This window comes from Vidua chalybeata, chromosome 9 (genome assembly GCF_026979565.1).
Source record: "Vidua chalybeata isolate OUT-0048 chromosome 9, bVidCha1 merged haplotype, whole genome shotgun sequence".
Classification (NCBI taxonomy): domain Eukaryota; kingdom Metazoa; phylum Chordata; class Aves; order Passeriformes; family Viduidae; genus Vidua; species Vidua chalybeata.
This window is the reverse complement of record NC_071538.1, coordinates 11,031,564-11,048,004: the sequence shown is the minus strand read 5'-3', so window position 1 is coordinate 11,048,004 and position 16,441 is coordinate 11,031,564. Positions and strand designations below refer to the sequence as shown.

At 38.0% G+C, this 16,441-nt stretch overlaps 1 protein-coding gene across 1 annotated transcript in view; it reads right to left on the bottom strand.

Moving 5' to 3' along the window:
* Window positions 1-4,468: 4,468 nt before the first annotated feature.
* Window positions 4,469-16,441, bottom strand: part of FAF1 (Fas associated factor 1) — a 152,648-nt gene continuing 140,675 nt past the window's right edge. The window contains exon 19 of the mRNA XM_053950465.1: window positions 4,469-6,713. Within this exon, the coding sequence (XP_053806440.1) occupies window positions 6,630-6,713 (84 nt within the window). The 3' untranslated portion in view covers window positions 4,469-6,629. The remainder of the gene's footprint in view (window positions 6,714-16,441) is intronic.

The following is a 16,441-nucleotide window of genomic DNA, read 5'->3' as shown; positions in this document are numbered from 1 at the left end:
CGGCCCCTTCTCCGCCCCCGGCCGCGGGGGAAGGCGCGGCACCGAATGCTTCCCTCTCTTTTGACTTCGCTTTAATTATCTTTTAAATAATTTTTAAATAATTGTTGGTGGAGGTGCGGGCAGAGCCGGGCCGGGTGCGGAGCCAGGGCGGCCGCGGAGGGAAGGGAAGGGAGACCCGCGGGGGCGGCTCCGCGCCCGGCGGCCGCTGCAGCGCTCCGGCGCCCCGGGAATTCTGCCCCGACGGCTCCGTCCCGCCCGGGAGAGGCCGAAGGGCGGCTGCGGTCCGGCCCGTCCCGGGCCAAGCCCGGGAGGTGCCTTGCCCCCATCCCGCTCCGCCAAGCCGGCATCTCCCGGGGAGGCGGCGGCAGCGAGGTGCGAAGGCGCGGGGGGACCCGCATCAAGGCGGGATCACTTCTGTGGTGTTTTTGTTTGTTTATTTGGTTTGGTTTTCCCGCGTTAGACGATGCTGCAACAGCCACACAATGTCTGACTCACCTTCGTCTAAACCTTGAAGAAGTATATTTCAGCAACGGAGTGTTCTCTGTAAATCGCAGGTTCTAAAAAATATCTCCCCCCTTTTTTGTTTATTGCATCCACAAGATTATAAATTATTTTGTTCTTCTGCATCAGCAACTTTATAGCTGTCATAAAAAAAACTCCTTCTTCATTGCCACCAGTTCGGAAATGCTTTCCCTTATGCAATCAGTCTTAATTAATCAGGACATAAACAGGCAAATAGGCCTACACAAAATGAAAAATATTCCTAAAGTACACATCAGAATAATTTTTAAGCTCCTAAAATAGCTGCAATAGAACGGGGATTTTCAAATGACAACAAATGAGGTCTACCTGTAAATTTAGAAAAGGCAAAATCATGAGTAGGATGCCATAATTACAAGGTATAAAATACTTATCAGTGATAGTAACTCATGCTAACGGAGACTGTGACAGTAGATTAAATAAAGCATAGAGGCAAATAAAATGATAGAAACTACATTTTTAGGTGAATGAAAACATACTTACATTCACTACTTTACAAAATGCTAATGATTATTTAAAATCACCCTTTTAGAAGAAAACTGCATAAAAAGGAAGATAACAAAGAGAAATTAAAGTCACAGGTAAAAGACTAAGATTGTAACCAAAACTTTTTGAAGACACTATCTTAGATCCTCAGAGTACACATGTATCTGACTTAAAAAGACTACAGAATGCCCACAAGAAGCAGCTGGGTCGTGTGAACCAGCACATTCAAGGATGTAATAGGAAGACAGACTCAAAGTAGGAAACTAAAAAGAAAATCAGAAAATCCATAGAAATTTAACTTTTGGAAGACTCAAATCCTGAATTAAACAACTGACAGACTGCAAGGAACAACTACCAAAGATGTAAAGGCTTATTAAAAATATCAGAAACAGGAAACCTGCCGGAAGATATTTTTATGGTGTAAAAGACTCCTTTTATTAAAAATAGAAACAACTAAGCTAGTCATTTGTGGTGGTGTTTATTACTACAGTGGAAACATATTTTCTTGAGTTAAAAAAAAAAAAAAGTAACATTATCCGAGATTTGATAGCTGGAAGCAGAAAGCAGCAATTTTCACAGTGAGAGGATTTCAGCCATGTCCTCAAGAATCTGTGAGGGGACCTGTGTTATTCAAGGTACTCAGCCACCACTTCCTGGAGAAAGGGATCAGTGGTGAGCTTTTGCTATTAATAAATAACACAAACTCATTGAAGCTGAGTGGATCGAAAGGGAACAGCGATGAACTGTGGAATCCTGGGGAACACTGCCACAACATGGAGCTGGGAAACAGCAAAGGAAACTTGGGGTAATAAGTACAAAATAACAATTCTGTTAACCAGTAGTTCTGTAATCACAGGAACTAATGAAGCCTCCTCCTATAACCAGCAGCTGAGTGACATTTTAATTGAATTATATTAAGGCTGCAGTGTGACTTCGGTCTTTATTACACAAAAGAACCCACAGAGGAAAGCCCTGGCTAAGGAGTGGATTCTCTGCTATCTAATGAGACATTAAAACCCTTTGAAACTTTTAGGCTGCTTGGGTCTGGAGTGACTCCCAAGAGTTGGATCTGGAGTGAGCCTTGCCTTCACTGCACACACTCAAGGGACTTTTCATCTGCCTTTTCAGCCTTTCATGAATTCTGGGCTGCTGACTTTGACAAGATTTAAGGAAATTTCAGACAGCCAAACCTTTATAGCATTTAATTTGTTTGAAATATAATCAAAATTAAAAACAAAAGGATGTAAAATGCAAAGGTAGTAACGAGATATTAAAAAAAAATATTTCAAGGAACCTGATCAATTTCATCTTACAAAAATCAGCAATGCTGTCAGGGGGAGCGGCCTTGCTTTCCTCTTCCTCTCATCTTCACTGACTCCCATCAGTGAGCTGCATCAGCCTCAAAACTGCTCCAGGAAAAAAATGGTCACTTTTTAATTAGTTTGCCTGGTTCCAGTGCAAGGTAGGGGCAGAGTTGGCTCTGCTGGCAGAAATATACATCTATATCAGACTAAATTGAGTATAAATCTTCCTGGATCCTGACACATTTAGTGCTAAACTTGGTATTTCTCCATCTTTGTCATCTGTGGGGGAAATAGTTTCAGGTAGAGAACAATGTCTCATGCTGTGTACAGTGTACAGTAATTTCTGCTTTCTTGCATGACCCATCCAGAAAAAAAATATAATTAAGGCTACTGCAGTTGCCTTCTCTTTTACACAAACAGAATAACTAAACTAAACTCAGGTGCAGAATCAACATCGAGTTTCCACCGTCAGCTCTTTTGTTCAAAAAGATCAATGGCTGCAATGAACATCCACTGTCAAGGGCTGGGTTGGCTCACCCCAGGCAAGCACACAGCTGCCAGCCTAAAGACTGATTTTCACCCTCCCTCTCAAGGACCTCAGAGGAATTCTGTATTTTGGCAAACAGCTTTGCTAGTGGGCAGCACACGCATTAAAACTACCTGTGCTATGGTGGTGATGAAGCAGACTAGGGAATATCCAGCACAGGAACTTGTCTCTCCTCAGGCCCTCACAATATTGGGAAAACCAAAGTGTGAATTAAAATCAGTGAAAACTCCTCTGGAGGAGGCCACCATCAGTGTTTCCAAATAAAAATGGATCCTGTGCTTTGTCAAATGGTGGAAAGTCTTGGTGCCTCCCTTGGTGCCCCACCTGAGAGCCCTCAGGAGAAGGCAGCAGAGGGGAAGCCTTTGCCCCAGGGAGGAATAGCTCCCATAAGACATCTCCATCCTTAGCATTTCTGACTGACTGCTCCAAGCAGGTTCTGGTTCTGCCTGGTAGTGACTCTTCTTGTGTAGAGACACCCACTTATGTGCTTTGTGCTTGCTCTGGAAGTTATTTTTTAAGGCACTGAAATCTTCTCATGCATCATTTAGGGAGCCTGGACATGAGGCCTGGATAATGAAGCACGTAAGTCCTGTGACTCTGGGGTACTGTGATTTGATTTTCCCCACATACAGAGGAGTGAAATCATATAACTGTTTAGTAGAAATATTGCTGCAATTGAAAATTTATTTTAAGTTTCTAATGTCACTGAGTAGGTACAGTTTATGAAAGCCAAAGTCCTCTTCTGCTACATTAAAAAGAATAGACAAACCCTCCAACACAGCTCCATTAGAAACATTCTCAGCACTCCCACTGAGCTGAAGGGTGCACATGTAGAGAGCACAGAGCAAACACCGTGTTCTGCATGGTCCCTATAACGATTTCCAACACCACTGTCAAGAGGCAGGAAGTTTCCCCCAAAGCCAGAGCGTGCCCCACCTTCACCCCACGAGCAACGGAAGCTGACACATCACACGGGATTCCTTTCAGCAACAGTAATTCCCTAAGACTTAAAACTAATGCATTAATCACCTTAATGGGAATCCATTAATGTGAAGAACCTGAAGATAAAAAGGCAGAATCAGGGATGTAGCAATGGTGTTACAGTTCTAGGGTAATACTGAAGTACAAAATTCGAATGACTAGAGGATTATCCATGCCAGCAGAGCGGGTGAAGTGAATACCAGGAGAGCAGAAAATGATGGCATAGAATATTAATATTTCTACACAGGGATTGGTTTATGTTGATGGTGTGACTCAGAAAGGTGACTCGACATGGTTGCTTCTTGAAATCAGGCCCAAAGTATTTAAGGACCAAAATCATTAACGTTTTATTTAAAGAGCAATACACTTGTTTACGTTGTGGCAGAATGATCCCTGTATACTGATCTCAAAATCTTTATATCAGAGGGAAGTAATGCCACCACTTTGAACACTTCCAGTTAATTATCACTAGAACATTTTGATAATGACAGTGTATTTTGCAATATGAACAAAATGAGGGAAAAATAATAGAGTTTAGAAGAAAAAAAAAAAAGGCCAAACAACCCTGGGAGCACTGACTTCAACAAGTTCAACAAATATTCAAGCCACATTTAATAACTTTATAAAACTAGTATCAAAGTAAAGAATATATAGTCAAAATACAGAAATCAAATTGAGTGAGAGAAAACAGCCTGATGAGATCAAACAGAAGTTAAACAAAACAGATTAATATAAACAAGTTAGCTGAAAGGTTGCTTTGCTTCATGAAGCACTATTTCAGCAACTCCTTTCCTCAAAAGCCAACTTAGAAGGAAAAAAAAAAAAAGATATGTATCACTTTAAAATCCTGCTGTATGTTTACTGTGATTGATTGTAGAAACAGCATCACCCCAACCTGCATCCCATGTTAATTTCTTATTTAAAAAACCCAGTGGAATTTTTTTGTAAGAAAACGAAAGTTCAGAATGAAGCGTCTGCATTCAGCTTCCCATTACACATACATTTATCATTCTGTTGGCTAGGAATTCTTTTATTTGTGAACTGCAAATTATTAGAATTTGCTTACACTTCTAAACCTTTTGTCATAGATACTTCACTTCTAAAAGTGTCTGGTTTAGCACTCACTAATTACAGAATTATAAAAGGTAGAATAAGGCTTTGCCCGCTCAGAAATTCGCATTTTTGGTAAAGGTAACAATATATCAGCATCACTAACATCTTAATAATAGGCATACATTTAATTTTATATCACCATCCTTCCAAAGAAAAAAAGAAAGACTAAAAGATGTGTGCAACTGGTTTTAGCTTAGTATAAAATTTTCAAATCAGAACTCATTCAGCTACAATAAACACTATGAATTACGTATAAACATAGATGGAAAACAATGTGCCAGGCTTTAAACAAAAAAAAACTTAGTTTGCAGATGATGATCCTGTAGTGCTAATGCGCACTTTCCTGCAAGCCCAGAGATAAAAAAAAAAGGGGGAGGGAAAGGAGGGGAAAAATAAAAATTAAAAAAAAAAAGAAAAAAGAAGAGAAAAAAACAAACCCCAAATAAACCAGTTTTGATGCATGTTTGGCATCAACTGCACAGTATGCTCATTCTATGGTTGAGAAATTTAAAGTACTAGATTTTTCCACGTCAGGTAGCAGGTAGCTGGTGCATACATTTCAGACAAGAGAACTACGGTTTCTTTAATTTGAGACGGGATCAATAATGTATTGTTAATATGTCCAAAGTGTGCAACAATAAGGCAGATTTCTTATTACACCACCCTTTAAAATACCCATTGTTTGATGAACCAAACAAGGTGCTTTAAACCAGCAGAGTAATAGGAGACAAGCAAGTGCCAGAATGAAGAAAAACTGCTAGAATGGAAACTGCCCTTTCTTTCACAAGGAGAAATAAAGAACTTTTGTATCTGGTATTTGAAAGGTTTTTAACAGCTGATATTCAATATCAGCTGATTCCTGAAGTGTTGGCAAGATACCAGGTTTCTGGTACTGGCCATGTCTAATGTTTAAATATTCACATCATGCAATAAGCAGTTTCACACTGCAATGTAATGGAAAATACTTCCTAAACTGAATTGGAACTGAGACCCAAAGCAGAACCAGTAAATAAATATCTCGCATATATGTCAAACTATATTCTCCAAACAAAACCTTACATCTTATCAAAGAAGTCAGAAAGTACTAACAAAAATTATATGCTTTCTACTATAATACTGTTAAATTTCCATGGCTGAGAATGTCCCATTAATTTTTTTCTGCCTTTTTAAATTAGTTGACAAAGTAGAAATTCAAACACAGAAATAAAATGCATATATATGAGAGCACTGGCTCAGTGAGATATCAAATATACAGCATTCTAGTGTCAAAAGTACAGGCAGAAATGTCCAAGATTCCTTGGTGAAAAAGGGGCATTTGAGGAGTAAAAATTCTACTTAACAATCACTCACATTTTAACAGTGCATTAATTATAACAAAAGCTGGATGATAAGTGAGCAACAGAATCATAATGTTCAGTGTCCATAGCAGAACTTTATCCTCTGCTCATTTAATTGAGGTTGGAAACATATACTCATGTATGTGAAACTTTAAGTAGCTATGTTTGTTTTTTCAATTTTTCAGGATTCTTGCAAGAGGCAAAACTTGTGACATGGAACTGAGCTGGATGTCAGTACAAGGTGGTGCTCCGAGAAGTCTTCCTCTCGATGCTGTGCCTCTGGCTTATCAAAGGATGATTAGTCCTACAATCTTGTTTGATCTATTCTTTTGCCTCTAGGAAAAGGGTTTCTTGAGGATACAGTTTTACCTCCAGTAATGATTTATTTGGATCCAGCTGGGTCACCTGTAAATACATGAACACAAAGATATGTGTAAGTAGACTTGAATTGTTTATCTTCATAGTGCAGACTTTTACTGGGAAGATTTTTGAGTCCCTCCATCAGTGATGACTGAAGCAGTGAATATTATTTTCCAGGATGCAGATTAAGAAATATATATTGTGTTTTCTGTTGTTGTTACAAGTATTATTTTGTATTAACAATGAACAGAATAATAAAAAAACAGAATCCCCAACATTAATTCCAAGAAGATCTGGTTCTCTACCATAAACTTATGCACTAATCTATTTTTGTAAAAGTCAAGAACTTTTGCAAGGTTTACTAGAACACATGAGTTAAGACGAAAAATAAAACTGCACTCCTAGATAATCATCCCAAAATTTCAGTCAAACTGATGGTGCAAGCAGCATAGCCAACCCAACAGGATCTCTCCATTGAAAAGGGAAACTTTATTTTCCTACTCCCTTTCTTGCTCCAAGTCACATGGTAGAACACCCACCTTCCACTCACTTCAGTGCTTTCCAAACACCTCAATCACCCCAGGCCAGGAGAAAACTGTTTAATTGTGTGGTTATTACACAATATATTTACTTCTATAGACAAATTAATGACAAGTGTCCCAGTGTCCTGACATTCAAGTTTACAAGCCAGTGCTGTGACATCCTTCAGAATACTGCAAAGCTTCGTGTAGAAAGAGGAACTATTTTCTGAAATATTTCTCTTCCATTTTTAAACTTATTTTCCCTGGTAATTCTGTTTTTGGTTATTTTGTTGTGTGAGCACACCAGTTATCAGAAGTCTGCTTGTGAATAATAGATTATTAGTCTTATGCCATAGGTATAAATGCAGATGCATGCCAATAAGCATTTTTTCCAAAGTTAAATTTGTTTCATCTATGATCACAACGTGCCACTGCTTTCTAAAAATGTTTTCAGAAAACATTAAGGGTCCAGCACATGAAATGCTATGAATTAATAAGAAATGTTCATGTAATTTTCTTAAAAGCCTAATTGACTAATCCTGTTACCTATTAACAAAAATAGCATTGCTTCTCATTCTCTCCCCCCAACTAAATCAGGCAAACTTGAAATATATTTGCATTTCTATTGTCTTATTGAATAATTAGGGAAAAATTACTATTTAAACAAACATTCAAGGCTTATCACTTCCTAAGACCATCAAAATCAATGTAATTTCATCTGTCTGCAGCATTTTTTTTAAATGAAATAATAAAAAAACCCAAACCAAGCCCAAAAACCAAACAGATGCATTATTTTTATTCCCAAAGCAGGAACGTATTTTCTTCAACTTCATGTACCGTGGTGAGCTACTGCTAAATGTCTGAAGAGAAAAATAATTTACAAAAACCAGACTCAATTTTAGATTCCTATTATCTACAGTCCAATTATGCATTCCTGCACAGATGCTGCTTGAATTATTGAAAGGTTATTATCTACGAAAGCAAACCTGTTATGTAAAAAACAGCCAAAGTAGTGCATTTAAGTTTGTGATTACAGAAGTATGCTAATTAAGTATCTTGTAGCATTTTTTAATGTTTTGGTATTCTGCTACAGTCTGTTACTGAGCAGGGAGTGAGGTAAAGAGGGGTTTGTGCAATTCACAGCTTCTGAGGCATTGGGCACCTGAGAGAAGCAATTTTCCTTCTTTTCAGTACAAGCCTGTATTAATTTAGATATCTGCATTTTCAAATCCTGCAACCATTTGGTTGGGGTTTTTCATTTGCTTTTTTTATTTTGCAAGAAAAGGGAGGAGAGTCATAACATGTCTCTTTTGCACTTGGAAAAGAAAAAAATCCCAAAAGTATGCCTGGGCACTGAACACAACCTTCCAGGCTGTGACCATATGGAAACGTGTTACTCACTTGAGCGTAATTCAAGATACATGTCCTAGTCTAAGGTTTGCAAACTTCCAAGTGCCTTAAATAACAACAACACATGATGTTCCTTCCTCAGTGAGAAGGGTCCTAGGAACCTTCTGGAGTACCTGCAGCACAAGGACTGTGCAGCTTTTCACCATAATTTCAGTGTGCTGCTTAATTCACTGAGGGACAGCGGAGTTTGCAAATGTTTACACCATTACCCAATTAACTAACAATATGGCTCCTACATCTGTCAACAAACAAAGCTGTTGTTGCTTTGTTTTAGCTCCTTGGCATTTTCTGTTCATATGGGTCGCCATTGTACTTAATTATCACAGCACAACCCTTCTGCAGCTTCTACTTTGTTATTTGTGGCTTGTAAATATGTTGTTTACTATGAAGAATAGAAGCCTTATTAGTGAACACACCTCCTAGCAAAAGAAATGGTTTCTCTTGTAAACATATGAAGTATAAGACCTAAGATGCATTCTAACTTACAGTATTTTAAAACAGAATTAGAAACCAAAGCATCATCTATAATAGAGATCAAAGGAAAGAGCTGTAGCCTGCAAAGGTGTGTTCAGTGTAGTGTTCTAGTGAATCTCAATAATTTATATTTATCTCATTCACTTATATTTATGTGCATTATTTCATAATGAAAAGTACAGAATGCCGTTAGATGTGTATCTGTGTGCCTTGTTTCATTACCATTAGTATAAATTCTGGAGCCCACAGAGCTGACACCCTTTGGCTCCAATGCCATTTCATGATGCTCTTTCCAAAACAGCTCTGCACATGATATAAGTTACACTGTCCCAAAGCCCTACACCTTTATTTGTTGAAGATTTATTCTACATTGTTAGCAATTACACAGAAAGCCATTGAAGTATGCTTATATATTGAATCTGATTTCATCTGTTCCACCTTTATGGCAGAATGAATTCTTTCTTGATTAAGGTTCAAAATTCACCTTCAGCATTAGTTAAAGGCCTTAACAAATGCTAAAGGTACATTTTAATAAGTATCTTCAAGTCCTACAATAACTGACTTTCTAAAAGTCATAAGCACAGACTCTAGGAGTCACCTCATGCATCACACTGTGAAACCAGCTGAATGTATTTTTCAAATATTTTGTGAGATTACTAATGCCCAATACTTTATATTATAGTGGAACATGAATTAAAATCCCTTGAAAAGAGACTGTAAAGTGTTCCAGGTTTATCCAGTGAGAAGGGTGGCAGAGGAGGGACTCAATTTCCAGAAGCAGAGAGCGTAACACAAGTGACAGCAAAATTACTGACATTCAAGCTCACAGAACCCTGTACAATACCATGCAGGTGCTTTCAGGGCTGTCCCAAAGCCCTGAACACAGAGAGTGCCCCAGGAGATTTTATCTTCAGGCAAATGACTTTCTGTGGAAACCCGAACACTCCCCTCCCTTCAGGGAACACTCCTTCCAGCAACGTGACCAGAGGTGCTACAGACTTCATTGCTGCCAGGTCAGATCTTGCCATTGAGCTGCTTTCACTGAAATAGGTTCAAGCTGATAAAAAAAAACTTTTATTCCAACTATGGATTCAGTTTTATGGGACCTTAGGTTTTAGTGCACTGGAGCTATGGCTTCATCTGTGGTGATTATTCCAACTAAGCACTAGCTAGTTGAAGTACTTCTGTGCCACTTCGAAGTTCAAATTATTTATGACTCTGCAAGGCACGAGGTAGTGATGTTAACTCTTATACTCCTCCTGTAAGAATGTAGTAGCTGCTTACACTTCATTCTGAGTAAATTAATTGGGTTTTTAGATCAACCAAAAATGAAAACTAGTGCTAGCTTAAACAGCATTTTAATACATTTTTATAGCAAAGTCTTTTTCCTTCTAGAATAACATTTAAGTTATTTCTGTCTTCACCTTTGCTGACCTATCTGTCCTATTACACACTCACATCCTGAGCAGCTGTACTTTTACCACTCACAAGGTGTGGTTCCTTACCCTCCCTAACTGTGCGGGGAAAAGATAAACACAAAAAAATGGCTTAATGCCCAGGAAGGTAATTTAAAAATAAAGAATCAAATACACAATTATTATGACACTTACACAAGCAGTAAATATCACACCCTTCACCTTTCTCTCCACCCTAGGACAAGGATCTGATTCCCGAGCAGCACAGCCTCTATGCCACTTACACACGCATGAATACATTTAATGAATCTAACGGACAAAGAGTTCTTTTACTCTCTTTTCTAATCCTCCTAAAGTATAAATGCAATAGAAATTACTTAAAGGCACACCTGGTAAAGTACCAGATCTGTTTAAAAAACTATATTTTCAGAGTGACACACAAACAAATACAGTGAATCCTTTTTACCTATTGAAATATCTCTGGGTTACACAGATAATACACTCAACTTGAGCAACAAACAAAAGTAGAGTTACTTTATAGAAATATATGCAATTAGATTGGGCTTAGTTGAATAAACTTGGAGATAATTTACATCTGAATTGAAGAAAGCCGTCACAAACAAGGAAAAATATGTCATAGTAAAAGACTTGTAGCCTCGATCCAAATACAAAGCTTTAATTCAATACATCACATTGACTTTTTTTTTCTCAAGAGGTTTTCTATAACATATTTTAGATTAAGCATATTTAAAAACACATTTACTAAGCAAAGTGACAGCTGTTTATAAAGCAGAAAATTGTGATGCTGTATCCTCTACTTCCAGCATGGTTCCCATTTTTCCCTTGGAAAGCTGTGCACTGCTCCAAGATGCAGCCAACTTTGACAGAGAGTCTAAGTTTTCATTGCCTTAACATAATTTATACTTTTTTTAAAAAATGCTGCATAGATTTTAATCAATGAAGGCTGATTAGCCTCTCTTGCACTACTTGACAGTAAATTAAGACAGCATTGTGTTCTCCCGTTTTCTAAAACACTAAACGTAATCTAAACGTAATGACAGGGTGGTGCAAACAACAAGGATAAGCCCAAACTTACTGTTGCTATATTTGTAGAGTGGCACCCGGACTAGCTGGTGCTTTTTAAAAGTTCCAAATGAAATTGCAGTTTTTCAGCTGGAATAAATATCTCATATTTGCAAAGGAAAAAAAAAAAAAACCAAAAAAAAAACCAAACCACCCCAAACAAACAAAAAAACCAAAACCAAACCAAACCAAACCAAACCACAAAAAAAAAAAAACCAAAGAAAAAAAACCTAAAACAAATACAAAAAAAACCACCTTAAAAAGCAAAAGCTTAAAAACAAAGGGTTTTTAAGCAACCCTACAAAAATTAATCTCTTTTTTTTTGGTCAAAACTAAATAAAGCCCTAATGTTTATGATGTTTTTAAAAATAACAAATTTTTACCCTAATCCTATAGCTTTTTAAAAGCAAGTAATGAAAATAATACATAACTGTAGTTTATCTACTTTCCAACAAAAGGCCTTGGGAAGGGCTCTATACACCTGGGTAGCTCTGAGGCACTTCTGTGCCTCTTTTTAGCCAAGGACCAGAAATTTTGTTTAGTGATCAGTACTTGCCCAAAATATGGCCAAAATACATCCAGTTACCAACATCACTGAACATTTGTTTTACATTTCTTTCCAAGAACTAATCTCACTTTAAAAAAATCACTATAAAAAGGCTGCATCTCCCTCTAGCCTTTCAAACAGCTAGTTTTCAATGACAACTGATCTGCTCTTTCATTTTGGCAGAAGTGCAAGCACAAAAGTATTTCAATTAAGAAAAGCCTCTCTGAATAATGTGACTTTTATTGTTGTGGTGCTAATGGTGCTAAGTATTACACAAGCTGCCTTGAGAGCAAGAAGATGGAGCTGAGTCAGGCAGAGGAGTCACATGCAGGTCCTGACCTGGACACTAATGGTCCCACAGTGGCAACAGCTCTGAGACTGGAGGACTTCAGCCTTCGAGGAGGAGCAAGATGGTGTAAAGCCCTCTTCAGATTTTCTGTTTTCCTCCCTTCCTTCTTTCTGGTTTGAAATCTTCGATTTATTTACAAATTCTCTGTGCAGTTTCTCAGAAAAAGAGAAGCTATCAGAAAACCCTGGGCCTTGTCTTTTCCTGACAAAGGACCTGCAGGAAGAGGAGCTCCACTACCTTCTCCCTCGTGCTGTTTACCTTCATTTTCCTTGTTGAGCAGAGAAAGTTTAAGTACTGGCACTTACAGATGAGAGCATTTGTATATTAAGCATCCTTTCTGCTGTGCCAGGGAGCAAAACAGTTCATTATTTGTGGGCACTGCTGCCTGTGTGCTTATAGTGAACTAACAATTATTCATGTATTTAATTCTTTTTAAATGCACTAGCTACACAGAAAAAAAATGACATTCCCAGAAATACTACAGCTTTCACTCTGGAGACTGATGAAGAGCTAAAAGGATGCAAACAGCCACATCCTCTAGAAGTTGGAAAACATATAAATACATTTAGTGCTCCAAATGAACTGTAAGAACTTTGCTTTACATACATCCCAGAGGGGAATGGATGGGAACACAGCCACTCACAGAAGAATGACCCAGGATTGGATTCATGTGCACTTAATTATAATTGCATGAAAGAACAATCCAAAAGGATTTTTATCACCAGTTCAAAGGATTAAGATGTTCAGATATCACAATGATATCTACAGTATAACATTGTGATTGGTAGATAGGCAAATGGAATAAAGAGAGTGCCTAGGACTGCTCTGGTGATTTAGTCTGATGCATTACTTATGCAATTACCAAAACAGCAGGAGATCATTAAATTTTCTGGTAACCAGACACGGCAGTCTTAGTATCATACCAGTACAAAGGCTCTCTATTGGTATTTTATAATTTCATTTTCTTCCTGCATGGGTCAAAAAAGTCCACAAAATAGATATTAAACATGAATTCTGGAGAAAAAGTACAAAATATCTTAGCCCCAGTTTATGCTGGATAAGGTCATATGCAAGAGCAAAGCTCTACAGCTTAACTAAGGCATCTTCCTGCGAACAAAAACGTGCCTCCCCTGAAATAAATGTTTTGTAAAATGGGGCAGTGCTGAATAAAAGAGCACTTTGGGTGCGAGGGATGTGCACTGAAGGGCTCTTGGGTGGAATACATTAATCCCATGGTTGGCATTAGTCACTGGGCTAACTAATGAGGATGATTCACGGAGAGCTCGCGCTCCGCATGAGCATTCAGCGCCGGGTGAATGCTTGCTCACCCTAGTGAGCCCGAGTAAAAGAGCTCATCTGAAATGCACACCTATTTCCTGAAACTGGTTAAACATTCCCTGTACTCAAATAGAGTTGCTGTGAGAGATCACAAACTATATTGATCTACAGAATGTAATTCTACTTCTTTTCTTACATCTGTGAGATGAGATCTCCTTTCAGTGACTTGATACACGAAGGGCTTTAATCCTTCGCTTTGGATCAGTCACTCATGTAAAGACACTGGGTCTGAAAAACACACATCAAGTCTGTCTTTCTCAGAACAAAACATGGTGAAAAATCTTTCTGTAACATTGACCGAATTTTTTACTACCTATATGGAAATTATATTTCCACAAACATAAACATCACGTTTCAAGAAGCAAAATATACTCAAAGTTTTCTCAGGTGCTGTGACTGACTTCATCAGAGTGAGAATGTTACCTACTCCCTTTTTTAGGTGCTGACCAAAAGACCGTGATACTGTTCTTTTGAGCAACAAACTTGTTAAAAGCAGGGAAATCTGGGAGCTACAAACACTTCAGTGTCCTTTCCTCTTGCACTTGAGGTTAGTCTTTCCAATCTCTCCACTGTTACAAGTGATCAGGAAGAACAGTCAGAAACCAGACTTCAAGAGAGGCATGGGAATATGCCAGTCTGGAATGGCCAATTTGCTTAGGCAACTTCTCAGTGTCTTAACTAAACCAAACCTAACTGCTTGAATAAATAAAAAAACAACAGATCTTGAAAGGAGAGGAAAGACAAGGGCAGGTAGTATTGACTTAAGGAAAGCTGTAAATGATAGGAGGAGGGACACCTACCTTTGTAGGTGGCTGTGGCCTTGTGTAAACTAGAGCAGAGTAAGCACATGACATCACTGACCAGAAAAATTGAAATTACGTGAATTAAAAGAGATGACTGCTACTAGGTATAGTAAGATAAATATCACTAACAGAAATGACTGGAAAAATTACAGGTATCACATGTAATTCTCAACATTTTTTGAACCTATCAGAAAAAATATTTCATTCATCTGAAATCTTTCTCTGCTATAAAACAGATATTCAAGCTACTTTCCCGATTTACATGAAATTACTAAAAATATTATAGAGTGTAGCTGTGACACTGCACAAATCCCTTATCACAATAACATCTTTCTTCCATTTTTCTATCAAGATCATGACTAGGGGGAAGAATGTTAAAAGTCAAAGATAGTCCTGGACATTTAACTCTTTCATGAACTGTTAAGGGAGTTTAAACATGACCTAGTGAGTTTAAAAGTAAGTTATCTGAAGGCAGTAGTCTGCACAGGGTGAAATTCAGAATAATCCTTAGAAAGAATAGCTGCCAGAATTCATACACAAAACTGTCAAACTACTTGGCATAACAAAATAAGGACTATGCTCCAACATCACCTTTCTGAGAACATCAGAGGGCAATTCCCTGCTCAGAGGACTCCACAGCAAGTGCTGCAGCTAAACTTACCATCCTGTGGCATTATTTTCACCACTGTGAGCATCAAAGAGGATTAATCTTGCCAAAGCACAGGAATGAAAAATCACATTTGGGTTTGGAGGAATATCTTACTATTATTCTATTCCCATATACTCCCAAAACTATGAATTGTCTGGCCCTACATTTACTGAAATCCTGATTATATCTGATTTAAATTGACATGCAATTTGAGTTAAATTTATTTTCTGCACTTTCAAGGGAGATTTTTTGTTTCTGTTTATTTAAACTGCTGTTGAAATTGGTTAATTAAAAGGATTTAAAAAATCTTAATACTCTAAACAGAGCAAACTGGTTCTGAATTATTAAGCAACATTTTAGATGCATTTAAATAACCTTAAGTGACTTAACTGCCACCTGATCCTAAGCTGTGGCTCAGAAAAATAAAATGTGAAATACTGTAGAAGTCTTGGCTTACCAAGGCTTCCAGATACAGTAAATAAAGAGCTTAAGTCTCTAATACCATGTCTGCAGAAGGCATACTCTCAAATACATAACTAATGCTCCACCTCAAGGAGAAATCAGCAGCAGAAATTATAGCTTGCAATTTTGATTTTTCATGAGGAATTAATAAATTCAGTCTTTCAAATATAGCATTTAGAAGGAGGAATCATGCTTGGCCCTTCCTTTCTGACAGACACCACAAAACATTCATAAACATAATAACCCTAGAAGGGTGGCTGAAGCCCAGTTTGGGTAAATTTCTGCACATTCCTCTTATAGTTTCAGCTAGACCTGGTCCACTTCAGCTTCTTGCCTAAGTGGGGTAAAATGCCCACCCTGTAAGATGTTAACAGTTTTAGGCAGCCTTGTGCACATCACTAGCACTGAAGTGAGGGAGGAACTGAGTATCTGGAGGTCTCCAAGGCACTGGGAGAGGGAGGATCCTGCAGCTGGGAGGTCAAGAGGAGTACCAAAGTCAGAGTTTGTATTTAAACTATACATAACATTTTTGAAAAAATATATTTGAAAGTATCAGAATTACTTTGCTGGAGTTTTGTTGCAATAAGTCAGAGTTTGGGAAGGCTGTTAAGAGAAAGGGACCTAAATACTGAATTAGAAGGTTAACTGAGCACACTTATACATAGAGTAAGCTCTTTTTGTTATAGTTAAATGTGATTTCTGGAAGACAGGGAACTATAACT